Source organism: Arabidopsis thaliana (genome assembly GCF_000001735.4).
Source record: "Arabidopsis thaliana chromosome 1 sequence".
Taxonomy (NCBI): Eukaryota; Viridiplantae; Streptophyta; class Magnoliopsida; order Brassicales; family Brassicaceae; genus Arabidopsis; species Arabidopsis thaliana.
The window spans coordinates 22,714,181-22,739,573 of record NC_003070.9 but is presented as its reverse complement, the minus strand read 5'-3'; the positions used below and the strand labels follow the sequence as shown (position 1 = coordinate 22,739,573).

General features: G+C 35.2%; 10 protein-coding genes and 1 long non-coding RNA gene across 13 annotated transcripts; 6 read left to right on the top strand and 5 right to left on the bottom strand.

The window, feature by feature from the left end:
• Window positions 1-130: 130 nt before the first annotated feature.
• Window positions 131-2,099, bottom strand: AT1G61620 (phosphoinositide binding protein). Its single transcript, NM_104844.3, has 2 exons — window positions 1,683-2,099; window positions 131-1,058 (listed from the first exon to the last, which is right to left on the bottom strand). Exons 1-2 carry the CDS (start codon window positions 1,919-1,921, stop codon window positions 365-367), a joined length of 933 nt encoding a protein of 310 aa, NP_564781.1. The 5' UTR covers window positions 1,922-2,099; the 3' UTR covers window positions 131-364.
• Window positions 2,100-2,715: 616 nt separating this feature from the next.
• Window positions 2,716-6,215, bottom strand: AT1G61610 (S-locus lectin protein kinase family protein). Of its 2 annotated transcripts, NM_104843.2 has the most exons (7): window positions 4,797-6,215; window positions 4,604-4,714; window positions 4,320-4,525; window positions 4,021-4,231; window positions 3,707-3,944; window positions 3,471-3,618; window positions 2,716-3,373 (listed from the first exon to the last, which is right to left on the bottom strand). In NM_104843.2, exons 1-7 carry the CDS (start codon window positions 6,100-6,102, stop codon window positions 3,065-3,067), a joined length of 2,529 nt encoding a protein of 842 aa, NP_176355.1. In that variant the 5' UTR covers window positions 6,103-6,215; the 3' UTR covers window positions 2,716-3,064. The 2 variants fall into 2 exon arrangements, with proteins under 2 accessions (NP_176355.1, NP_001321603.1); NM_001333993.1 differs by having other exon boundaries at window positions 2,716-3,618.
• Window positions 6,216-8,241: 2,026 nt separating this feature from the next.
• On the bottom strand, window positions 8,242-9,758 carry AT1G61600 (DUF1262 family protein (DUF1262); the record flags this gene model as incomplete). The annotated part of the gene is made up of 2 exons (NM_104842.2): window positions 8,242-9,334; window positions 9,436-9,758. 2 exons carry the CDS (start codon window positions 9,756-9,758, stop codon window positions 8,392-8,394), a joined length of 1,266 nt encoding a protein of 421 aa, NP_176354.1. The 3' UTR covers window positions 8,242-8,391.
• A 776-nt stretch (window positions 9,759-10,534) lies between these two features.
• AT1G08393 lies at window positions 10,535-10,840 on the top strand. Its single transcript, NR_139423.1, has one exon. It is a non-coding gene; the product is annotated as an other RNA (long non-coding RNA).
• Window positions 10,841-13,383: 2,543 nt separating this feature from the next.
• On the top strand, window positions 13,384-16,206 carry AT1G61590 (Protein kinase superfamily protein). The gene is made up of 5 exons (NM_104841.3): window positions 13,384-13,995; window positions 14,470-14,605; window positions 14,717-14,853; window positions 14,959-15,082; window positions 15,450-16,206. The coding sequence occupies exons 1-5, from the start codon at window positions 13,552-13,554 to the stop codon at window positions 15,881-15,883; spliced, it is 1,275 nt and encodes a 424-aa protein (NP_176353.1). The 5' UTR covers window positions 13,384-13,551; the 3' UTR covers window positions 15,884-16,206.
• A 215-nt stretch (window positions 16,207-16,421) lies between these two features.
• On the top strand, window positions 16,422-19,014 carry RPL3B (R-protein L3 B). The gene is made up of 6 exons (NM_104840.5): window positions 16,422-16,460; window positions 17,171-17,256; window positions 17,396-17,506; window positions 17,590-17,894; window positions 17,973-18,382; window positions 18,480-19,014. Exons 2-6 carry the CDS (start codon window positions 17,172-17,174, stop codon window positions 18,739-18,741), a joined length of 1,173 nt encoding a protein of 390 aa, NP_176352.1. The 5' UTR covers window positions 16,422-16,460; window position 17,171; the 3' UTR covers window positions 18,742-19,014.
• AT1G61575 (Serine/Threonine kinase; kinase; ATP-binding; sugar-binding; kinase; carbohydrate-binding protein) lies at window positions 18,999-19,809 on the bottom strand. Of its 2 annotated transcripts, NM_001333992.1 has the most exons (3): window positions 19,678-19,809; window positions 19,425-19,577; window positions 19,007-19,304 (listed from the first exon to the last, which is right to left on the bottom strand). In NM_001333992.1, the coding sequence occupies exons 2-3, from the start codon at window positions 19,494-19,496 to the stop codon at window positions 19,218-19,220; spliced, it is 159 nt and encodes a 52-aa protein (NP_001319286.1). In that variant the 5' UTR covers window positions 19,497-19,577; window positions 19,678-19,809; the 3' UTR covers window positions 19,007-19,217. The 2 variants fall into 2 exon arrangements, with proteins under 2 accessions (NP_001077755.1, NP_001319286.1); NM_001084286.3 differs by lacking the exon at window positions 19,678-19,809 and having other exon boundaries at window positions 18,999-19,304; window positions 19,425-19,603.
• Window positions 19,810-20,038: 229 nt separating this feature from the next.
• TIM13 (translocase of the inner mitochondrial membrane 13) lies at window positions 20,039-21,112 on the top strand. Its single transcript, NM_104839.3, has 2 exons — window positions 20,039-20,217; window positions 20,531-21,112. Exons 1-2 carry the CDS (start codon window positions 20,101-20,103, stop codon window positions 20,675-20,677), a joined length of 264 nt encoding a protein of 87 aa, NP_564780.1. The 5' UTR covers window positions 20,039-20,100; the 3' UTR covers window positions 20,678-21,112.
• An 851-nt stretch (window positions 21,113-21,963) lies between these two features.
• Window positions 21,964-22,514, top strand: RALFL9 (ralf-like 9). The gene has a single exon (NM_104838.2). It carries the CDS (start codon window positions 22,082-22,084, stop codon window positions 22,307-22,309), a length of 228 nt encoding a protein of 75 aa, NP_564779.1. The 5' UTR covers window positions 21,964-22,081; the 3' UTR covers window positions 22,310-22,514.
• Window positions 21,979-24,499, bottom strand: AT1G61565 (uncharacterized protein; the record flags this gene model as incomplete). The annotated part of the gene is made up of 3 exons (NM_001333991.1): window positions 21,979-22,239; window positions 24,346-24,405; window positions 24,490-24,499. 3 exons carry the CDS (start codon window positions 24,497-24,499, stop codon window positions 22,112-22,114), a joined length of 198 nt encoding a protein of 65 aa, NP_001322612.1. The 3' UTR covers window positions 21,979-22,111.
• On the top strand, window positions 24,126-24,653 carry RALFL8 (ralf-like 8). The gene has a single exon (NM_104837.2). The coding sequence runs from the start codon at window positions 24,245-24,247 to the stop codon at window positions 24,491-24,493; it is 249 nt and encodes an 82-aa protein (NP_564778.1). The 5' UTR covers window positions 24,126-24,244; the 3' UTR covers window positions 24,494-24,653.
• Window positions 24,654-25,393: the final 740 nt, after the last annotated feature.

The following is a 25,393-nucleotide window of genomic DNA, read 5'->3' as shown; positions in this document are numbered from 1 at the left end:
ACTACAAGAGAAATTGAAACAAATAATAATACGGGGATGGACATTATAAACTGAGATCGTAACAACCTGTCTTATGTTTGAGATAATTTATGGGCCAATATTTTGAACAGCTCATTGATCATTTCTATCTCTGCATGTTCATAGCCTAAAAGAAGAATATTTGAATTGATCAATTACTTAAATGTTAAATTTCCATTTGATCTCCGTAGGGAAGAAACACAAATAGGATCCGATCAAAAGGACAAACCAAGAGCCAAAATGGAGAAAGCAGCGTCTCTTAGTTGTAGCAAAGGATACAAGCCATAAGTATTACAAAATCAAGGATATTTTCTGTAACTGGAACAGAACATTTGATGTGGTTACATCATGTCTTAACCGGCCTCACAAGCCCCAAACCAGATCCACTACCCAAATGCTTGTACTCCTTAGCCTCAAGATGATCGTCGTGCTCAGCGAAACCCGTGCCTCCTTTCTTTAACCCAACCAAGTTCCTATCCTTGCAAGGTTTGTCACACACAAGACAGACTTTGTCGACGGGCATAAACTTCTCAGCACACTTCTTGCAGAAAACATGTCCGCATGAGCTAAGTGCCACGAGGGACATTGTGTTGGTGAGAGTGACTTTGCAGCTCGGGCAGATGTAGGATTTATCATAAGAGCTTGAAGATGCTGATTTTGTCTTGGTCTCTTCCTCTTCGCTGTTGTCTTCTGTGAAACGAATTGCAAAGAGGTTCTTAAGCTTGAGCTTCTCTTTGCCCTCTGGACAGACTGTGTGAGTTTCTGGAGCATCTACTCTGACCGAAGCTGCTGGTGTAGCTGATGGGAGCCAGAAGGCTTTCATTGTCCTAAGCGCTTCTTCTTCAAAGGAAGTCGTCTTCACACTGTTTGCCCCATGAAAACCATTCTTATCTTCGTTGTGATTCTTGTCACTGTTTCGAGGCATTGCACTATGGTTTTGCTGATCAAATTCGTCGAGCTCTCTCGCCTTTTGTAACATTAGCCTCTCTTCTTCTTCATCCTTATCTTGCTTCTTTTGAGACGAATGTGCAGCAAGCCTCCTATAGACATCTCAGCACTACATATCAGTATCTTAAATATACAGAGCAAAGATAAATCAGACACAAAATCTTTTTAAAATATGTAATTTTAAAATTCCCAACAGGTCCTAACAAGTGAGGAGAGTCAGCTCCAACAGTTTCTACACCGGTGGTTATTTATATACAAACTCAAACAATCATATGCAACCATAGGCTAACCCTGAGACCCGTACTCATTAAACCCAAAACAGAAGCATCAAAATCAACTCTAACATTACTTTAGTTATCACTCCATACGTTTATCCAAGCTTTCATGCCAAAACTCAAGTAAAGTTACCAGCTTCTCCTTCTCAAAAACTGTGGGACTAGTAGTAACAAAACCAGTACTCCTTTAAACAAACACTATTCAAGCATTAAATATCAGATCTTTGTTATCAGAGTGATGCTAAAGAGACTTGATCTAATCCATGACTTGATCTAAGAACCTCAATCATCCAATTCACACCAGATTCATGAGGAATTCAACAATCCTATATAGATACTAAAGCTAGAAACTTCAATCACAAATCCAAAGTGTTTCATAAATACATAACAAAGGAACTTAAAGTTCCAAACTTTTGAAAGAAAACTCCAAAAAGTTTATACCTTTGGATATCTTTCTTCTGAGCAAGGAAACATTCAAGTATACACTCTCTGCAAAAGACATGACCCTTATGGCAACACATCGGATCAATGAAAGGCTTCAAGCAGAGAGAACAAGCATCAAAGGGTTTGATCGAGTCTCTCCCCAATCTCTCTCTCTGAGTTCCATAACCTAACTTCTTCTTCTCGTCGTAAGTGAAATACGCAAGATCATTGTTGTTCTTCGAGTGTCTTTGCGGCATATTGGCGACGAATATTGAATTGGGGGTAGGATGAGAAGACGAGTCAGGTGTCTGAATTAAGGATCCAAATCGGAAACCCTATTTTCTCAGATTGGAGAAATTGGGGAATTGAGTTTTCCAGTGTTTCGTTCTCATGTAAGTCGGTGATGGTATCACAGCCTTTACCGTCCGATATGAATCTAATCTAACGGTTCCTAATTATTACCATTTGTTTTTTTCAGCAAGAGTTATTACCACTTTTTTGGTTATGTTTACTAGGAGAGATAGGTAAAATAAAATCTTGAATAAAGGTTTTGGTGTGATTTGTATTAAAATCTTGTGTTATTCAAACATGAATTTAAAAAGTTTGTAAAACTCAAGTGTTATTGGATTATTAATTTTAAAATGTAGAATCAAATCAACCAACATTGTTCACAAATGAGAACTTAGTTATAAATGAAAATTTTCTCTTTTAAATAGGATTTTTACAAATGGGTGGAAAAATATAATTTATAATCAAACATAAAAATGTAGATAACTCCACTTCAAGAGTGTTGATTTCATTACTAGCCCTAGGGATGGGCATACCGTTTTTCGGTTTGGTTTCACTTCGGTTTTTTGGTTTTACGGTTTTTAGTTTTATAAAAGCTATAATCATATAGAAACCGTAAATAATTTTTTTTTTTTTATGGTTTTACAGTTTTTTAAAAAAGAAATATGTGAGATGTCAAAAAAAAAAAAATTAAGAATACAAATGTCCAAATCATATGATTTAAGGGAAGATTTTTATAAATTTAATAACAAATTTTCTAATTCCCTAAAATTCAACAAAATCATCTTAAAACTCATTAAATCTCAAATCACTGGAAATTCCTCCTTCGATGCCACTACCTTTGTCCATATTCCAACTTCTCCAATTCATGTTCGAACAACAACGCTTTTTTCTTCACAATTAAGTATGTTGTTGAGCTTCTTCTCTTTTGTTGCTAAAAGTATGTTGTGTACAAATCCGATTAGTTTTTCATCGTCAATGTACATGTATTATAATATTTTCAACGAAGAATTTAATTATGTATAAAAAGTTGAAAACTATGGAGAAAAGAGTTCGAGACCAAATGGATAGTCAAAGAGCGTTTTGGGGAAAAATAACTTCTGGTCAGTGAGTCATCTACCAACAATTGTTGTGAAAGTAACATCGTTAACGGAGGCAACATCGTGACCGTCAAAGTTGAGTTCAATGTCACCAGAGTTCAAGAACGAGTGGAAGGTCGGCTGTCTCGGGGGTGGAAGTTGACTGGTTTGACTCTCCAACATCAACAAAACCGAACCCATGTTTGGTCTGTGAATGACCGAGTCTTGTGTACACAACATACCCACGTGGATGCATCTCATCGCTTCCGTCACGTCTCTAGTGTCCTTCACAATTGGATCTATCATCTCTTTTGTCTTTCCTTGGCTCCATAAATGCCACGCCTTATTTTTTTTTTTCCGTTTAGAACATTCATTAGTAACAAATATTCGAATATTTTAGTTAGACCTGAAAATTTATGGTTAAAGAAAAGAGACGTACATAACCAATGAGACTTCCATGATCAGTCCCTCGAAAGCTAACGTTTTTTCTTCCACTCACAATCTCCAATATCAACACTCCAAAGCTATACACATCTGATTTCTCTGAGAATATCCCTTCCATTGCATACTCCGGAGCCATATAACCACTACACTTGTTGAACATCAAAATCATTAAAAATTGATAGAGTTCGATATTGTTTAATTTAGAGGAGATAAAGAGGTTTGTTAAGTTACTATGTGCCGACGACTCGGATTGTGTTGGCATGGTCTTGTCGGTAGTTGAATATCCTAGCCATACCGAAATCCGAGATCTTTGGATTCATTTCCGTGTCTAGCAAGATATTGCTAGCTTTTAGGTCACGGTGAATGATCTTTAGTCTTGAGTCTCTATGTAAGTAAAGTAATCCCCTCGCGATTCCTCCAATGACCTCCCATCGTTTTCTCCAGTCCAAACTTCCTTGTTTACTCTCATCTGCGCAGAGTCATTATATACTCAATCCGAACATTTTCAAAACATTTTAATTGAAATTGTTTAGAAAAAAACATACCAAAAAGAAAGCGGTCCAAACTCTTGTTTGGCATATATTCATAGAGAAGCATCTTCTCATTGTCTTCAATGCAACATCCTAGTAATCTAACAAGATTCCGATGCTGGAGTTTCGCGATTAGTAAGATCTCGTTCTTGAACTCCTCTAGTCCTTGTTTAGATTTCCCTGATAGTCTCTTCACTGCAATCTCTCTTCCTTCTGAAAAGTTTCCCTGTCCAAACATAACACATAAGTTTTTGCATACAAAGCAAAGTTTTATTATCCAGTATTATTGTCAGAAAAAAAAAATCATTTTCTACCTTATATACAGTACCGAATCCGCCCTGTCCAAGCTTGTTCTCTTCAGCGAAATCTCCAGTAGCTGAGGCTACGCTGTCAAAACTGAATATTGGTAAATCGGGTGTGTCAACTTGATCCCCTACTAGAACTTTGATCGGCGAGCTTGAGTAATCTCTGTTCTCTATGATATCAGAAACTGTGATATCTTTCTTCTTCCACAAGAAAGCTGCAGATCATGGAGTAATTGACAGTCTCAGTAGTTTAATTCTTGTGAAACAAGACTATGTACGAATAGAGACTTTACCTTTAAGGCTTTTCTTAAACTTCCATAAGATCCAAATGCATAATCCTAGTAAGAATGCTCCTATAACACTGAAAACAATTATCCAAAGTGTTGAATTTTCCTTCCCACCACCTGTATACACAACAAAAGAAACAGATTAGTCATGTTTAAATCTTTCACAATGTTATATGATAGCTTAAACATTTTTCCAAACCTAGTTTAGAACCCGCTAGCCGGATGTTGATAGAGTTTCCACCGCGTTCAAAATGTTCCATATCGATCAAATCACGGGTCCAAATCATGCATCCGATCCCTACTACTAACGCATAAGCCTTACAAGAACAGTCCCTTGCGCATACATCTTTACAGGTCTCTGAGTTGTTATGTAAAACAACTGATCCAAAATCAGGCACCTTTATTCCCTTAAGTACCGTAAACCCATCCTCTTGACCTGCAACCAGACTCTGATTACAGTTCAAAGGAACTCTTCTTTGGCAGCCACCTGAGAAGTCCCTGTTGTTCCATTGATCCTGATGAACCGGCTCAAATCCATCAATGCAACTGCATTTACCGGAATCAAACTCCTTACTATCATCACATACACTGTAATTACCACAACGGTTATACTTCTCACATTCCGTGCTTGGTTTCCATTGAAGCAAATTCCAGTTCCTGATATCCTTATTCCATCTGAACTGCTCTTCTACGCCATCAGGCCTAATCCAAAACCTCAAGAAATCGGAACTATCTGAGGCAACATACGTGAAGTACACGCTACCATCTCTATCAGGAGGAGAAGAGAGCTTAAACCCGTAAATATAATTTGTGAAACGGAGCATATCAGGTATACCGGTAAAGATAGCCGAATTCCACGGTCCGCTACGCCATTTTCTCTTTTCCCCTTCCCAAATCACAATCTCTAGTGCTCCCACAGGATCAATCCCCATTGAATACTTTCCTGGTGAAGGATCACTCTCGGATTTCCACGGGATAAATGCGCGATTTTCTCCAAGCGAAGGATTCACCCGAACCCTCATACCGGGCAAGAAAGTGTCGGTTGGATTGTTAAAACTCTCCCAATACCATTTTCTTCTGTCTGAGTCTGAACACAGAACCAAATCCCCTGTTTTGAACAGAACAGCAACCGTGTTGTTTGACTCGGGCTCGACATTTGTGGACCAAATGGTTTCGTTTTGACCGTTCACGATCACCAAATTTCCGTCATCTGCAATCTTTAGAGCTCCCTTGTGATCCAACAACGGCTTCTCTCTATTCGCAACCCAAACAACTGTTTGAGGTTCTATGTTCTTGTACCATATTCCAACATACCTTAACGTCGAATTTTTGGGGGTGAAGAATCCAAGCTCGAAGCTTTCATCCTCGCTGATCAGTGAGTCTCCCTCTCGTATTGTGTGGTTTCTAGTGAATGAGTTGCTTGTGGAGCAAGATACGTTGCTACATAGTTGATGGAATATCAAAAGAGTCGTCACCAAAGTAAGGTTTCTGTTAAATCCTGCCATATTTGAGATGATTTGAGCTTCAGAGATCTGTATATAACAAGAAGGAAAAGAAAGAAAAGAACAAAAATAGTGGCTATCGAAGTTTCATGTAGACTAGTTTGGTCTTTCTCAATTTAACGAGAAAAGTCGTCTTTAAAATTGAGGAAAATAGTGGAAATCATCTCCAAAAACAAATACCAACGAATGAAAAGGACAACCGACGAATTCGTGTTGACAAGAATATGAACTTTCACGTTTTATTTAAGACTTTTGATTTTATAGTGCAAAATTGTGACTTTTAAGGCAAGAAAAGGATATATCAATTGATTTTTATCTCTTATTGAGAATACGACCTTCTTCATTTGGGTGGTTGAAAACATCCAAAATAAATAAATATTCTAAATACATAAAAATACTAATGTAGAATGGTAATCAATATAGATTGGGGCACAACAGTACAATTTTATTTTTATGAGTTCAAAAATTTATTGGTGAAGAAAAACTGTAAATTCTATTGTTGAGTGGCGTTTTCACCTTACAAAACGCAATTATGGAAATATGCATAATTCAAATTTTGTGATGAATATAATCTAGCTGCATTACGAAGCACAAGTTCCTCTTGCGCAGATTCACTCATTGACATGCGTGTGAGGAAGCAAATAAACTACATTTTCCGACAGTGAGTGACATGATACTGGCGAAGGCATGACTTTTGGAGAATTATATTGCCCCACCACTTATTACTCGTGTAAGTCCTCGTCTTATAGCCTAGTTTGGTACAAACCCATTTTAAACATGGCTTTATCATATGCTTAGATTTTTATTTTTATTTTTATTTTGGTTTATAGATAAGAAATTTTCAGCAAATTTGTTATTAAAAAAAAAAATATATATATATATATATAGCAAAACCTTAAATAAATGGTGTGTGTGTGTGTTTTGCATTTGATTTGAAGAAATAATGTGATTTCATATCAAACAGTGTGATATCGGTTAAAATAACATGACAGTTGTTATTTAAAAAACACTAATAAATTTCACGTTATTGATAAATAAAAAAAGTATGTAAAAATGAATCAACTTTTACAATATTTCTCATCCATCATTTTTGCAACTGGTAAAATTTGGAGATCTTGGCCCTGAATGGATGCTGATTTTCGATTCAGTTTTTGGATTTAGATTTTAGTTTCTAGATTTTAGATTTTAGTTTTAGATTTTTGTTATTATATATTTGTTTTAAAAATCCCAAAAATTGGTTTTTAGTTTTTGAGATAAATAACGTTGATGAAGTAAAAACTAAATTTCCTAAATTTTAGGAAAACTAAAAAACTAAAATCATAAATGGAAAATTACAACAAAATAGTTTTTCTAAATTGTAGGGAAACCAAAATTTTAAAATCTTGATTGGTATGAAAATAAGTTTTTGAAAAACAAAATCCAAAAACTCTTACAAAATCTACGAAACATTCAAAGCCCTTGTAAATTTTACACATTTATAACCAAAACTTTAAACACTAGTCCTGCAGGTTTGAAATACGCTCTACCCAAAAACCAAAGGGTGAAATACATAGATAACGCTATAAACCTTTGTACATTGTCATGCTTTTCATTTTTGAATCAATAATTCTCAACGAAAGAAAAACAAAGAAATCAAGATTGTCAAATGCTTCAAATGAACACAATTCTTTCTAATGGTTTGTGGATTCTTCAGTCGTACCAAACCCGTATTAGAGTCATTTCCTATGTTTGGTAAGAAACTACAAACACGGAAACACCAATCATTCAGTATTGTTTTGGTCTCCGTCGACCAAAAGAGAGAAACATGAGTTTTAAATATGAAACTAAAACGCCAATATTGAAGGAACACAATGACATTCACAGATGGTATTTTCTTATATTCTGAATTCCATACATGTATGATATTTTAATAAACAATTCTTTAAACTGACTATTATTTCGGCTTTAGACTAAGTTATAAAGTAAAGATATTGTGGGACAAACCAAACCAAACAAAGATAGGTTTATGCTCAATAGAGCATGAGCTTATTAAAATAGATAAAAATGAGACTGAATTGAAATAGCTTATTAAAGCTTTATAGTTTGGGCTTGTTGAAATGGCTTGTGTTAAGAATCCTCTAATAGATATAACTTGTTGGCTGATTTTATTTAATGTTTTCCATCATTTTAGAGTAATGATTTAGTAAAGAAGTACTACAGTTTATAAAACATAATCCATAAGCATAGGCTTAGGGATTTTAGTATATATATATATATATAGAAGTAATAAATTTTATAACATAAGATGAAGTGTCACTCCCAGTTACATCTCAATCTATTAGTATGTCTAAATACACATTTAACCAACAAAACTCCATCTGCTCTTCTCAGCCCAAAACTCTCCACCAACACATAACACCCAAATCTCCTCCAATTTCTATCATTGTTACCATTCATATTCCTACCATCTCTTCTACAAACCCTGATTGGTTCATCTCTCTCCACCCTCACCACTTTCCTTCCTCCTCCCACCCACCCTCCTTCCTCCATTACCCTTCTCATCCTTTCTACCACCACAAAACTCAGCCCCACCGGAGACCTTAAACCCGTCTTCCTCCTCCTCTCCCCCGGTCCCCGTGGACCTTGAACCTGCCTATACCAATAAAACCCTCCATGCCCTTCTTTCTCTCCCTTAACCGCCTCCATACCCTTCACATAGTTGGCCTCTCTCACGACGTTAGCCTCTACTCTCACAACTTCTTCTTCGTTTTCATCATTGTTTTCATCAAGATCATTGTTTCCGCAATGGTAAATTCGTTCCCAGTATTGGGATAGTGTGATCCTATAGAACATTGACTTCCTCATTTGTTGACTTACACTACAATTCTCCTTCACAAACATAAAAGGGCAATACCATTCTCCAACTATCACACTTCCTGACCGAATTGTAGAAACTGGAAATCCAAATGCTGGGAGACGAGCTCTTAGTTCCTCGTCTAGGCCAAGAGCTTCTCTAGGTCTCCTCGGATGTAGGCTCCTCGAGGTTCGTAGCTCCCATCCTTTCTTCTTGAGAAATGTTGGCGGTGTACCGTCTGGCGCCACAGATTTTGCATAGAATGTCCGGTCGTGATGCCGGTTGATCTTAACCGTCTGATATATGTTTCTTGGATCCAGAGGTTTAGGTTTCTTGTCATGCAAGATATCTGGAAAACAACATACCCCTTTCTCTATCTCTCTAGAACACACGGAAACTTTCCTGCAAAGAAAAACAGAGAAGATCTCTCAACACTAATTCCTCAATCTTCTTTATAATAAAGCCTTATAACTTACAATTTCTCGTATTTTTTTGGATCTTACCCTTTGTGTCTGCCTCTAGCGTGAACAACGTAATACCGATTGGAAGACAAAGGTTGATCGAGAGCCGGTATGAACAAGACCTTCTTAACCGAAGTCTCTCTGTTACCAGAACTGTCTAAGTGAACAACTGATAAGATCTTGTCCTGAGGTAACGGAAGCTTCTCTATTTTTGTCCTCGTACACATCCCGAAACAGAACGTATCCTCTGTTTCAGCTTCTTCATCTGTGATAACCAAAACGCCGGAGAACGGACCTTCCGGTGACTCTTCCGAGAGCGTCTTCTGATATTTTCTGAACTGCGACAATGTTCTCGTCACGTACATTTTTTCGTTCTTGAAGCTTTAAGGGAATTAGTGAGTTATGATGAAGTTTTAGTATCAATCTGAGGGATTTTATTAATGAATTTTAACAATTGTAGGGGTGTAAACGACGAGATTATAAAGTAGTTGGGTGGCTCAATGTAACTTTTGATAGTGGAGGGTAAAGTTATGTAATTTTAGTGTTTGCTGATTGCCAAGTCTTTAACTTTGATTTTATGAAAGTAAAGATAAAAAGATAAAGCTATAACAGTCACATTCCACTCTCAATTCTTAGTAAGTTAATTTTTTACTATTTAAAATTCAGATCTAAGATATTCTTTTCATTTCAATATTTCAGATAAATTGGGATTTTGTATTTCGTAAATTCGGCGGTTGATTAAAGTAAATGATTTTAATAAAATTATACTAACTAATGAAAATTAGAGATACCTGTAGCCTGGAGCCACTCATAATGAATAGCTTTAACTTAGTGGATGGACTAAAGCGATGATATAAAAGGAGGGAAAAAGAAAGAAAACGAATAAAGGTATATAAAAAAAATTGTGTTAATAAATCTAAAGTTTTTCTTGTGAGCATACACATACTAGTAGATTTAAAATATTTTGAGTAAGACAAACAATTTAAGGTTTAAAAAGTGAACCAACATCTTCCTATGACATTCTTACTGTAAATTTAACATATGAAAATTTGATGGTTTATGTTATGAAACAAAGCATCGATTCCACCTAATCGAAACACATAACCTCACGAATCCAAAAAGCACAATCAAAGACACAAACGATTTTAACGAGTTCCCTGCCAACAACAGGTACGTCTCGTGAGGGATCGGTACCCTCAAACATCCACTAAAGATCAAGAGATACAAGTGTTTGTGTTCTCTCACTTTCTCATGATTACAAATCAATCGTGTTACAAAGAAGAAGAAAAATAGCGAAGAACAAAGAAGAAGAATGAATCAGAGATGAACCCTAACTTGAGAAGACTCTAACAAGATATCTCTCATCATCATCTCTCTTACGCACACAACGATCTAAAATCGAATGATCACGCTAATCACCAAGCTCGCTTCTTTGTACGCTCTGTTTCAGGTTTTATAGTCGATGATGATTTAAGACAGCTCCTCTCATATGATGACAAGTGTCATCATAAGCTCCTTTCAAAATCTCTACTTGGTACAGAGTCTTAGCCTTTTCCTTAAACCCCTGAAATCCTCTGCATCAACTAGAATGTTTAACACTTAGTTGATTCTTGTGTTTACTTACTCTTTTTCCTTTCTTCTACTTCAAGCAGTCTTCAAGTTTTTGTCTAAGCTTCTCCAAGATGATTTAGAGTAGTCTCGAGGTTGAATCATATTTCAACAGTTTACACGTTTATTTTGGTCAAATCTTACACGCACACACTTAAGCCATCACCTGCAGTGCACATACTATATTCTCCTATAAGATAGAATATGATAGATATTCAAGAGATCAAGAGGACAAGTACAAGACTGAGTGGATCTATGTCCAAACATAACCTTAACAATCTAGCAGGCCCGGCTCAATATTTTATTGGGCCATGTGCTACAAAAAAAATGATATTCTTTAAACTCTTAACTCTAAACAAAATAACCTTATGTGACATGTATTTACTGTATTCTTTTTCTAAACCTATTACTAAAACACACAAAAATTAAGAAAAAAAATATGAGGACCCTGTGCATTGGCACCTCTGGCACTCCCCTAGAGCCGGGCCTGCAATCTAGTCATATAAATTTTTCTGAAAGGTTGATTATACATAGTCTCATGTAAACTAAAAATGGTTTACACAAGCATTCATCTTAATACTCAATCACGTATAATAACTAACATACTCAGTCCTTGTTTAAACACTTGTTATCTTATAACCCTATTACTTTGTTACTTCGCGAGCATGCTATCTAATTTTTACATATAAGTGATATAAACATACAATAACTATATGTCTATATCCATGAACCTTACTTTATAAGACAATCATGAACCATAACCATGCATGGAAAATATGCGGATGTGTTAAGAAATTTTTATCGACATTAGCTATTCGAGTTAATTTATTAAGTGGTTTGTATTTGAAACTATATATGTACACTGTACACAGAAGAAAAAATAATTTTAGGATACCACATATGGTTGATCAAGGAACAAAAAAAAAGAAAAGATGGAGTAGAATAAGCCAATAGTTTTGAAAAGTGGAGCAGGAAGAAGCGTAATGGAAATGATAAAGTTTTGTTATAGTAGACATTATCCATTTCTGCATACATCATCCATTATCTCACTTTAACTGCTCCTATGATTTTTCACAAGAAAAAATAATAAGAAATTAATTAAGATGTAAACAAAACTGAAAACCAAAAACCATCCGTTGAGGAAATATCCTTGTACACACTATAAACCCCACAGTAATATGATATAAAAATATTTTCCTTAACAATAAAATGAAATATTTGGGTATAGGTCAATGACCAAACTGTGGATCAACTAAAGTAAATATATTTCTATTATTGGAATGGAAGTTCACACTTAACTCAGAGTCCTTTCTGGATATATCAAATCCGATCAGAGAATTTTTCCTGAATGATCTGTCATTCAGTCAAATTAACTAACCCTTAAGACCCAAAAATGCAATAGACCTTTGTTAGAGGTGGAGGTAACCCTGGCCGAAGACGTAACCATGGCCTAATAGGTTTATGTCATAATAAAAATAAATTAAAAACATTATCTATCAATTTATTCCAACATAACTAAATGTTTTTTCTACTCCTACATTTTTCGTAATATACATTTATTGGCATTTCGTAAAGCTAAAAACTTATAAATTTTATCAAACAACATCTTTGATTACAATTGATTAATTTCTCGTAATCTCTCTTTCTCTTGTAACTGGATCTTCAGAGCCAAAACTAAGTTAAAATCTTAATTTAGCCATTAAGTGAAATATGTAGTGATAAAAAAGCTTCCCCTTAAAAAATCGTCTCCAACTTGTTTGACTAATATAACAAATCCACTACACTTATTAGTTAATGATTTGATAACTCCAAACTAGTCCGTAATTTTTAAATCGCTTACGCTAACAATATTGTATCTTCAAATTTACTAAGATATATTTTGTTTTTCCGAGTCAAATGTGATACCACATGTACATATATCTTTACAATGGAGTCAAAAGAGAAGACATCATGACGCAAAACCCCAAATTTTGAGTAGAGTGGTTAGGGCAGTTGATGAAAGAACGTCCCTACTCTTTCCTCTTCATCCTTTATTTATCAGCTTATCCTTAATCGAAAGCTAGAAAACAAAACCGCTATTTCACATTTTCTAATCGTTATTCAAATAATAAGTTTGTGTGAGTCTAAAAGTTAGATAGCAAAAGTTGCAAAACTATTGAATTTATTTTTCCATGTTTTTTTCGGAAATACTGTAATGTGATGAGTATAATTGGATCTGTTAGTTTGTTGGTTTTAATTAGAGGTTACTACTATAGAACATTTTATAGTTTTAATGTTTCTATAACCAACCAAAAATCCATTAGATCAAAGTATCCGAATTCAAATATCGTGTCAAAAAAAACACGATCATGCAATATACATTTAAGTGTCATAAATTAACCGTTACGTATTACATTGTGACCTATATGATAGTTACATTTATTTATTATACTTATATAAGCATAGTCCGTCCCTATCTCATATGTATAAATAAGACCCAACCCATCCATCATTGTTTTGCCTCCTAAAATCTTACAACACAAAAAAAAAAAAAACATTTAGTTAAATCCAATGAGAGACTCTTCAACAACTGCATCCACCAAATCCTCACCGTTATGGAAACCCTTTGCCTCAAACTGTTGTTCCGTTGATGACCAAACCGTCTTTGGCAATCTCAGCCGTTGCCGACCTTCGAGATCAGAATTCTCCAAGAACCATCTCGGACCACTTCCTTCTTTTCGGCGACTCTCCTTTGCTGATCTAAGCCGTTCTTCTTCGGCTAGGATCAATGAAGATCTTGCACAGACTCTTGGAGCCGACTTAGTGGATTTTCAGATGTGTGAACTCAAGATGATCACTCAGAGTTTCTCCGGGAACTATCTTCTCGGAGAAGGTGGGTTCGGTAAAGTGTATAAAGGTTATGTTGATGATTATCTCCGACAAAGTCTCAAGGCTCAGCCTGTTGCTGTCAAGCTATTGGACATTGAGGGGCTTCAAGGACATCGTGAATGGCTTGTAAGAACGTTTACCAATAATTGCATGCTAATTATTGTGTTATTTTTCTTGTTACTGTTCAGTAATTATTATTTAGTTATGACATACATTTGATTACGCATACGTATATGGTTTAAGTTATAGGACATCCCAAATATTATTCTAAAATTACAAACCACTCCTCATGGTTTTTATATTTTGAAGATTCTTTGGACTCATTTATTTTTAATTACTTTAGGCTAGGAAACTATATTAAAAAATGTGTTTGGTCATAATATGGACTAATTAAGTACGCATACGATACGAGCTTGTTGTTTCTTTTTTTGGTGTCACGTACATTGTAAGAGAATCTTTTTCTTGTTAGTCTGATATATGTAAGAGTTGGTTAGACCACTTTCGTATACTCTTATATACACCTATCATCTTAATTTAGTCTCTAAGAATATAATTAATTAAAAACATCTGATACATAATATGTTTTTGGTTCATATGCAGTCTGAGGTCATATTTCTTGGACAGCTAAAACACCCGAATTTAGTCAAACTTATTGGTTACTGCTGCGAAGAAGAGGAACGAGTACTCATCTACGAGTTTATGCCACGTGGTAGCCTAGAAAATCACCTCTTCAGACGTAAGAACATTTTTAATAATTAAAATTTAATTCGTATCTTAATGTAATTTTTACTGTATTAAGTGATCAGTATTTCATTTTACTTTCATATTAACGTAATTAAATTGTCAGGGATATCACTATCGTTGCCGTGGGCGACGCGGCTGAAGATAGCGGTCGCAGCTGCTAAGGGTTTGGCGTTTTTGCATGATTTGGAGAGTCCAATCATTTACCGTGATTTCAAAACTTCTAATATACTACTTGATTCGGTAATTTACTAATTTTAGTTTGATTTTTTTTTTTTCAGCGTACAAAATTATCCTAAATACATTCTTCAAAAATATATTTTCTTATTATTACATGGGGGTTTTCAGGATTTTACTGCAAAACTCTCAGATTTTGGGTTGGCAAAAATGGGACCAGAAGGATCCAAATCTCATGTCACAACTCGAGTCATGGGCACTTATGGTTATGCTGCTCCTGAATATGTTTCAACAGGTTTATACACAATGATTTCATTGTCTGTTTTTTCAGTATTTATTCAAATCATTAGGGTCCTTTTAAAAAAAAGGATATAGTTTCCTTCTCATATATATATCTTCCATTGCTTTCTCTTACAAAGAGACCATTTTGATAGAGTCATTTTGAGGATTACACAGAACATAGAAATAAGTAAAACATATAAATCTGTAATGCGTCAAAATTTGAATGAATAGGAATTAATTAATTTTATGGGATTCTAATTTTTGATTAATTTTTCTTTTCTTAACTCAACAGAGCTTTATTAATAAGAGTGGACATAGTCATGGTGTAATCAGAATCTAATTTTGATTAATTATCTAACGCATGTGAGCATTATTTTCAGGGCATTTAACAACAAAGAGTGACGTGTATAGTTATGGCGTCGTTTTACTCGAGCTCCTAACGGGAAGAAGAGCCACAGAAAAGTCACGGCCAAAAAACCAGCAGAACATCATCGACTGGTCAAAGCCTTATCTAACAAGCAGCCGCCGACTCCGATGTGTTATGGACCCGAGGCTCGCTGGACAATACTCCGTCAAGGCGGCTAAAGATACAGCTCTTCTAGCCTTACAATGTGTGAGCCCAAACCCTAAAGACCGGCCCAAAATGCTTGCCGTTGTGGAAGCTCTAGAGAGTCTCATACATTATAAGGACATGGCGGTTTCTTCTGGTCATTGGCCACTGTCTCCTAAATCTCAGGGCGGGAAGGTTTCCCCGAAGGTTCGAGGGGATCATCGGAGTGGTAGAAAATCAGCTCCGGGTTCGTTAAGATCGTGAACTTAGGGTTGAATGACCTTATAAAAAAAGAGAGAAAATAACATGTGTGATGTGGTGTGTGTGTATGTGTGTATACGGTCATACGTCTAAGAGTGACATAGTGAGAGACATATGACTCTCACTAAGAAAAAACAATGATATGAATATATAAATATTGTAGATTAGGGTTTTCGTATAAAATATTTAATCCAATTGGCTTTGATATAGTTTTGCGTTTTTCATTGTGAATATCACATCTGTAGATCATTCATGGTGTATAGTATCACTTAATTGGATCTAGTAATATCATATCATCTAACATATGTTTGCGTAATAGATTGAGGTCTTTTAAATACACTCTTTCATTTGATCAGATTCTAGAATTTTTTTTAAATAGTTTTAATGCAATATTTTGGATATATGCTAATTAATTAAAACTAAATGGGCCGGGCTACTTGACCCTAACCATAAGCCAAGCCCATAGAAGGCGTAACCCGTAATTCAGAAGCCCTAGGTTTCAGAGAAAGTATAAATACCTTATTTCAGTTTTCATTTTACCCCAAACATTAATATCTCTACTCATATCGCCGACTTAAAGGTACATAAAGTTTCTCTTGATTCTTTCGATCTTGCTTCAGGAATCAGGACACTGGTTCATCTCTTACCTCATTTGATTTTCATCATTAGGTTTCAATTTATGTGCGCTTTGTCTGTTAAATTTTCGTAATTTGCCTTGGTTGATCATAGTTTCACATTCTCTAGCTGCTTAAGTTTTGTAGTATGTTGTAAAAATGTGTGTTTTGATTATGATATACTCTCAAGGTAGTTCTGGTTTATGATTCAAAATGAGAACCCTCGGAGATACTTTATAAAATCAAGGCCGGAGTCTCTGAATCAGCTCTTTTGCTAGAATCCAGATTTATCTGATTTTTTAGTGAGAAACACTCTTATAGAGCTTGAGATTTGGTTTATCTTAAATGATACCATCGGCCTTTGATCGAGGGAACATTTCGTTTCATTTTTCCAGAATTCCTTAAGAGTATATCTTCTATTGTCATAATTTCTCTGCAAAGTCCTGATTTTTGTATATACCTGATTCGATTGATTCTATTAGATTGTTATAGGGGTTTCTGCTAATAGTTTAAATATGTAGTCTGGTAATAGTTGGTGTTCATTGATATGAGATTTTTGCTTGAGTACATGGGACCTTTTTGTTCTTGCTTGGTTTTGTCATTGGATTTGTTAGATGTTATCTGCTGTGTTTATAAGTTTTTATCTTATTTTCTAGTATTTGTTTCTGGTTGAAAGAATGTCTCACAGAAAGTTTGAGCATCCAAGACATGGTTCTTTGGGTTTCCTTCCAAGGAAAAGAGCTAGCCGACACCGTGGGAAAGGTAATTTCATCTATTCACCTATTTATTGCTACTTCTGTGTACTTAGTAGAATGAGCTGAGGTTTTCTTTGATGTCAAAAATGTTTTGTGTATGCTTCTATGTAGTGTTGTTCTTATATTCCTTGATTGTGTTTTTCCAGTGAAGGCCTTCCCTAAGGATGATCCAACTAAGCCTTGCAGACTCACCTCCTTCTTGGGATACAAAGCTGGGATGACTCACATTGTGAGAGATGTTGAAAAACCTGGATCAAGTGTGTTCTCACTCTCTTCTCTTATCAAGTCTTAATTTTTGCATGTGGTTTTGTACTTAACTTTTTATTAATATTGTTGACAGAACTACACAAGAAGGAAACATGTGAAGCTGTGACGATCATTGAGACACCTCCAATGGTGGTTGTTGGTGTGGTTGGTTATGTAAAGACACCTCGTGGTCTGCGGTCTCTATGCACTGTGTGGGCTCAGCATCTGAGCGAAGAATTGAGAAGGAGGTTCTACAAGAACTGGGCCAAGTCAAAGAAGAAGGCTTTCACTAGATATTCTAAGAAACATGAAACTGAAGAAGGGAAAAAAGATATTCAAAGTCAATTGGAGAAGATGAAGAAGTACTGCTCTGTCATCAGAGTTCTTGCTCACACTCAGGTATGCCATTTACTTCAAATTCACAATCATTTTGCAAATTTCATTTGTTTCTGATTACGATTGTTGGATATGTTTTAGATAAGGAAAATGAAAGGGCTGAAGCAGAAGAAGGCACATCTGAATGAGATTCAGATCAATGGTGGAGATATAGCAAAGAAAGTTGACTATGCCTGCAGTTTATTTGAAAAACAAGTCCCAGTTGATGCCATCTTCCAGAAAGATGAAATGATTGATATCATTGGTGTCACCAAAGGAAAAGGTTATGAAGGTGTGGTTACAAGATGGGGAGTGACCCGACTTCCAAGAAAGACTCATCGTGGTCTTCGCAAGGTTGCTTGTATCGGTGCTTGGCATCCAGCTAGAGTCTCCTACACGGTGGCTAGAGCTGGACAAAACGGTTACCATCACCGTACTGAAATGAACAAGAAGGTATACCGGGTTGGGAAAGTTGGCCAGGAGACTCACTCAGCCATGACCGAGTATGACAGGTAATAATACTAACGATCTTGAGGTGTTTCAGTCATCTGTGTAGTAAGCGGACTTGTCTTGGTGTTCATATGCTGTTTTCTGTTTTCTTTTCAATAGAACCGAGAAGGATATCACACCAATGGGAGGATTTCCCCACTATGGGATAGTGAAGGAAGATTATTTGATGATCAAGGGATGTTGCGTGGGGCCTAAGAAACGTGTGGTGACTTTAAGACAGACTTTGCTTAAGCAGACGTCTAGGCTTGCTATGGAGGAGATCAAGCTTAAGTTCATTGACGCTGCTTCCAATGGGGGACACGGTCGTTTCCAGACTTCTCAAGAGAAGGCCAAGTTCTATGGTAGAACCATCAAAGCTTAGATTTCTAAGTATTTTGTTGTTTTTTGAGTTTCTTTCTTTGGTGTTTGTCGGATTTTTCTTGACAGTTGATATCAACTATCTTCTCTTTTTTTTCTTCTGGATATTATCAAAGTTTCTTTGGTTTAAGATTAGATTTGCTTAAACATATATTTCATTGGGTTATGGCCACAGTTACATTATTATCAAATTATAGTGAGCCTAAAACATCCAGCACCTTGCATTTAGTATACGTGTGGCTTAATAAGTAGGTATGATTTGATTTGTTCAGATTCATGAAGCTTTTATTTTTATGGTCTCAGGACGCTAGCTCTAGTACCCATTGAAACATCCATCTAACCTAACTAGAATTCTTTGTTGCAAACATAGGGTTCATAATTCATGACAACTTTATTCACAAGTTTTTCAAGTCCTTGACCAGCTTGTGAGAGCCTCTTAATTGCGATTTCCTGCCCTTGAAATTTTTCCTAAATTCAGTATTACCAATGAATCAGTAGTTCTTCAAGTCCTTGACCAGAAGCTTGTGAGAGACTCTTAACCGCGATTTCCTGCCCTTCTAATTTTTCCTAAAATCAGTATTACCAATGAATCAGTTAGTTTACCTAGAATCAGTATTACCAATCCCTTCTTAGGATTCATATATCAAGAGAGAGCTTACAGAAAAAGGAAGTTTTGCTTAGATATACCGCATTGACCAAGCTTGTTGTGAGACCAAAATTGTCTGTTGCTGACCGTTGTACAGACTCTGGAACTTTCATCTTTTGCAACTTTACAATGTTATCTTCTTCTATGTTTCTTGTGCATCTAAATGGAACCTTTATGATGCATCCATTAGTTTCCTGGAAAAGAAAGAAGAACCAGATTAAATGAATAGTTTCCTCGTGAAGGATCTTAAATGCTTTTCCAAAAAGTACGGTGGCGAGTTTCTCCGGTTCTCGCCTCGGTTCCAATCTTGGCAAGAACGAGTCATGTGGATAATTGAAGCTCTCCCTTGCAGCACAAAGTTCCCTGAACAGAACAACTCATGTTTTCCATTGTGTGGCCTATATACTATGAGAGTGTTATTAGTAATACCTAAAAGAACGAAATATCTTTCACCTTTCGAACCCCTGAACATTTCACTCGCACACTATTCTGCTAATTTACCATTCAAAAGTCAAAACCTCTGAAGTTGTTGTGGTTACAAATCTGCTGCTCGATTTGGATTCAAAACAGGCCCATTAATAAATTGAATAAAAGGGCTTCAAGGCCCAATATCTCAAAACCTAGTCCATTAAGGATCAAGCTATTTTAGGAGGTGGAAGAGGTTTTAGGGTTTTAATTCATCGCAGAAACTTGACTTTTGAGAGAGAGAGAGAAGAAATGGATTCATACTCTTCGCCGCCGATGGGAGGTTCAGGTAGTTCGGTTTCGCCCGAAGTAATGATGGAGTCGGTCAAGACTCAGCTCGCTCAAGCTTACGCCGAAGAGTTAATCGAGGTCTAAATCTTTTTTCTAATATCTCTTTCAATCTTCACCGACCAATTTGAGGTTTTTTTTTAGTACACGAAGTTGAAATTTCCGACTAATCTCATGTAGTTTCTCATAGATTGTCTGTGAATCAGTAGTTATCTCCATGGATTCTTAATGTTGTATTAAAGTTTCAATCTTTGAAATCTTCTACCAATTTGACTCTGTTTTGGTACACAGTAGTATTTTTTTTCCGACCAAATCAAATCTAATTTCAGTTATGCATCAACCTTGTGTCGATGGATCTCAAAGTTTGCTTTTTTTTGTTGTTGTGGTTGTGCAGACTTTGAGGACAAAATGTTTTGACAAGTGCGTAACGAAGCCAGGATCAAGCCTCGGTGGAAGTGAGAGTAGCTGTATTTCGAGATGTGTTGAACGTTACATGGAAGCTACTGCAATCATAAGTCGTTCTCTTTTCACTCAACGTTGATCAATTCCAGCTACCTCTTCCTTTTTTAATGATCTTGTTGGGATTTCAAGTATAAAAACGTTTTATCCAGAGTAGAAAACAAAATTACTTTTGGTTAAAAAATGAAGAGTTGCAACTATCAATTCGAGAATGGTTATGTTTCTATATGTTGTTAATTGGTTCAAAGTTCAAACTTGTTTTATTCTGTGTTTCATTGATTTGGGTCAAAATCTTAGCTCTATGCATTATATGATACGTGCATGATCCTGAAAACAATAGAAGCACACTAGAGATTGTTGCTTATCTTGTTTTGGCACACATGAAGTGATGAAGAGCATCTATGAATTATCCAATCATCATCTTTAGATCATTCTCTCTGAAAGCATTCTTTGTTATAAGATTAACTGTGTGTGGTTCTTCTAACATCCTTTTGAGGACGGGTCTTTTTGATTCAGTCTCATTTATTAGCTGGTACTTGACAACATTGAAAAGGCAAGATGACTATTGACAATCAGAATTAAAGAGAACGGAGCTTTGTTTTAGATAGACTCCAACTTCTATCAGTTTAACGCTTCCATCAGTTTCAAAATTCTAGGAATTTTTAGGAATCAAACTTGGTTGTGTGTCAATGTATCTTTCATGTTATGACTCCATCTCAGTCAATGTTCGAGCTACATCAACCTTTCTATCACTCGTTGAAGCTATGTCTCTTACCTCTCTATCTCTTCTCTACTCTCTTTCAAGCTGTAGATGATTATTTTCGACATCCGTTCAAATTCCGACATTTCTTGCATCCACTAAAGGAGTTGAACAAGATGAAAATGGATTCGTTCTAACAAGATCCTAGCGTCACTCTTGAATTTTTGGATTCAATATTTGGTCATCTAGCAAGACGTTGCTTGTTTTTAACCTATTTTAAAGTCTCTTTACATTTTTACAAAAGAACCTCTCCAAAACCCTTCAAGTAAGTATGCTAAAGAGCAAACTCCAGTCGAGGAACTTATTACTTCAGCAGGGGCAGTAGGAAATGTTGAATGCAACATAAAAATAAAAATCTTTCATATGTACGCAAATTTTACTATAATTCTAGAAACCATTTCCTTAGAATTATTTAAATCGACGAGTCGTCTTTGTTTAAAAGTAGTTCGCGTAACTTACGTCAAGACAAACACTATATATGGAACTCAAGAAAAACAACATTCATTTACTAAAATATATGTGGTTACTAATCATCATCCAAATATAACCAAGTTTGAAATCCATATGTTCTCTACTATATAAACACCAACTAGCGCTTGTTCATAATCCCATAGAGCCAATTTCCGATACAATATTAGATATATAAATAACACAAAGTGAACTCCTAATCAGGGTTCATTTTATAAATTTATTATTTAGTTATTGCGGATAAAGAACAATAATAATATGGGGATGTCTAAAAGTATCAAGGTTATCTTATCTCTTGCTCTCGTAGTGTTCTTGGCCCTTGCTGCAACCAAGGTTGAGGCCACAAGATACATAACTTATCCTGCTATCGATCGTGGAGATCATGCTGTACATTGTGACAAAGCCCACCCTAACACCTGCAAGAAGAAAGAAGCAAATCCTTACCAGAGAGGATGCGAGAAGATCAATCGTTGCCGTGGTGGATAGGTGGAAAACAGTGAATTAACCAACCCACCCAAGAGCATAAAATATACATCAATACATTATCTATATACACACTTTTGACATCCTCATATTCATTTTTAATGATATTATTTTTAGTCTATTATTGGCTTTGTAATTGATTGTAATCAGAATGTTATGATCAATCATATATATAAATACTTCAGTTATTATCCGATATCTTAACTAATTTTTCGAGCTATTTTTTTACTTCCTTCAGTTCCTTGCATACATTTGAGCGATTATCATAATTTTTGGCACAATAATTTGTCAAGAATTATAAGAATATACAATGATTTATTCATCGCTAGGATGGAATTCAAAAAAGTAAACCCAAGACTAAAATTACATAGTTTGTTTCATGTTCTAGATTCTCATACAGAATAAAAACTCTTTGTAAAACACATTGCAATTTTTTGAAACGGCTGCCTAGACGTTGGCCTATTAGACGATCAATTTTGTTCAGTTTACTAGATTTGTGCAAACCATTGTTCTAATATGTTATTTATTGATGACATATTTTTAATTGTTAAGAAAAATTTAATTGCCAAAGAAAACAGTAAACAAATGTATGACTTAATTAATTGAGAGAGAACTTTACAAATAACCAAGAATATTCAAGTTTGGAGAATTTGACTAACATGCATGAGCATATATATAGGGATAATGAGAAAATTAAAGTATTTAATTGTGATATAGATAAATGACATATTATAGAAAAAATACAAAACGATAGTATATAATATATTAGTTATTGGCATATTGCAATTTCTCAAATCAAATAAGTTATTCCTTTGTGTCGACGTTTTTTTTTCTAATTGGTATTCAGTTTGGTTTATCTGTATATTTAAGAAAAACAGATTTTTTTTCTCTCGTTTTTAACATGGTCCTAGCGCTAGACTCTTGTATTTTTGGATTAAATATTTGGTCATCTAGCAAAATGTTACTAAACCGTATAAATTTACAATATGACACTGTTTGGTAAAACAAATAAATACAAAATATGCCACTAAAAATATACACTACACATAATACAGGAATACAAAGGGAAGACCTAGCTAGCATAACAAGTTAAACATACAATTTCCCGATTCAGTTTTAAGACTACGATTGTGATTGTTTTTTTATATAAAAAAACTACTTCTTTAACTAACTTTACATCTTGTAAATACTACGAAAGAATACCGCAGTTGCGAAAGATATCGGCAAAGGAGGCTTTAAATATACTTCAAAAGAATATATTTTCTAGTGACACATATCATAGATATTTTGACAAAAGATTTTCTTTTGAAATGGAAAAGAGATCACATGAAATAAAATATCAAAAACAATATATGAACTAAATCCAAAGGAAGGCAGCAAGAGAACTAGAGAAGGTACGAGCAAAAAAGGGTATAGGACTGACTGGATATGATGGCTCCGAGAGCCACAAAGGCTAAGGACATCGAGCAAAGAAATGTGAAGCACAGCCCAGCATCTACAATGCAACGTCCATGGATAGAGGCAGCGACAACCAAGCTAGTCAAACTAGAGCCATATATATAGTCAATCTAAATATAGTTATTTTATAAAGATACAAATCCCTAAACTAAATAAATTTGTATGCAAATTCTATAATAATTTTCTAGAAACCTTTTTTTGTTATTTTCTATTTTAAACAGACGTATCTATCTTTATTTTTACTAAAAATAACATTCATTTACTAAAATATATGTGGTTACTAATCATCATCTAAATATAACCAACTTTGAAATCAATCTAGTCTCTACTATATAAACACCAACTAGCGCTTGTTCATAATCCCACAGAGCCAATTCCCGATACATTATCAATTATATAAATAACATAAACTGAACTCCTAAGCAGGGTTCTTTTTATAAATTTATTATTTATTTATTGTGGAAAAAGAACAATAATAATATGGGGATGTCTAAAAGTATCAAGGTTATCCTATCTCTTGCTCTTGTAGTGTTCTTGGCACTTGCAGGAACCAAGGTTGAGGCCTCCGTAAGATACATAACTTATCCTGCTATCGATCGTGGAGATCATGCTGTACATTGTGACAAAGCCCACCCTAACACCTGCAAGAAGAAACAAGCAAATCCTTACAGGAGAGGATGCGGAGTGCTCGAAGGTTGCCATCGTGAAACAGGTCCAAAGCCCACCTAACAGCATTAAATATACATTTGGTTGACATGTTTCTCATTGGAGTATTTGGTTATTTGTATACACTCTTTACATCCTCATATTCATCTGTTAATTTGGCTTTGTAATTGATTGTAATCACATCGTGTTATGGTCAATCATATATAAATATTTTAACGATATATCGAGCTATTTTTCAATTTCTTATAGACATTTGAGCGATTATCATACTTCTTGCCACAATAACAAGAACTATGGGAATATACAATAACTATTAATCCCTAGGATGGAACTTGGAAGAGGTTTCACTTTTTGATTTCACTTTCAACAAATGCGTGTGGCCACATAAACTTTTGAGCTTTGACCCAAATGTTTTATCTAAAGTGGGCTTGCCAAAAAGCTCTTGTTAAAAGACTTGATCACCTCTAGATTAATAGGGCTTGACTCGGACATTTGTGCCAATAGGAAACAAAAATGGATAACCAAAAAGAATACCAAAAGCTGTTAGATAGAATAGGAAAAAGTGTTAAGTGATCATCAGTACAACAAATGTCACATCTAATAAACAAGTAACAAAGTACTACACGGTTCATTTACAAATGAGCTTGTTTGCAATCTTCAAGGAAAAAGTAGTATGCAGCAAATTTCTTCCAAGCAGGAACATTTTGTTTGTTTTCGCGATTTGCAGTAGCGAACAGAATTGACCATGCACGTTTGTATTTTGTAAGATTGACGTTGAGATCACAGCCCACCGGGACTGGTGAGATTAAAGCATGTTAGAGTATGTTAGAGTTTTGTAAGGTAAGTACGACCGGATAATACACATATTGAATTGCTATTTGTCATTAATAAATGTCATCACGACAGTCGAAATAACATCATTTGTAGTAGACATGTATGTTGTCGTTTGTTACAATATTTTCT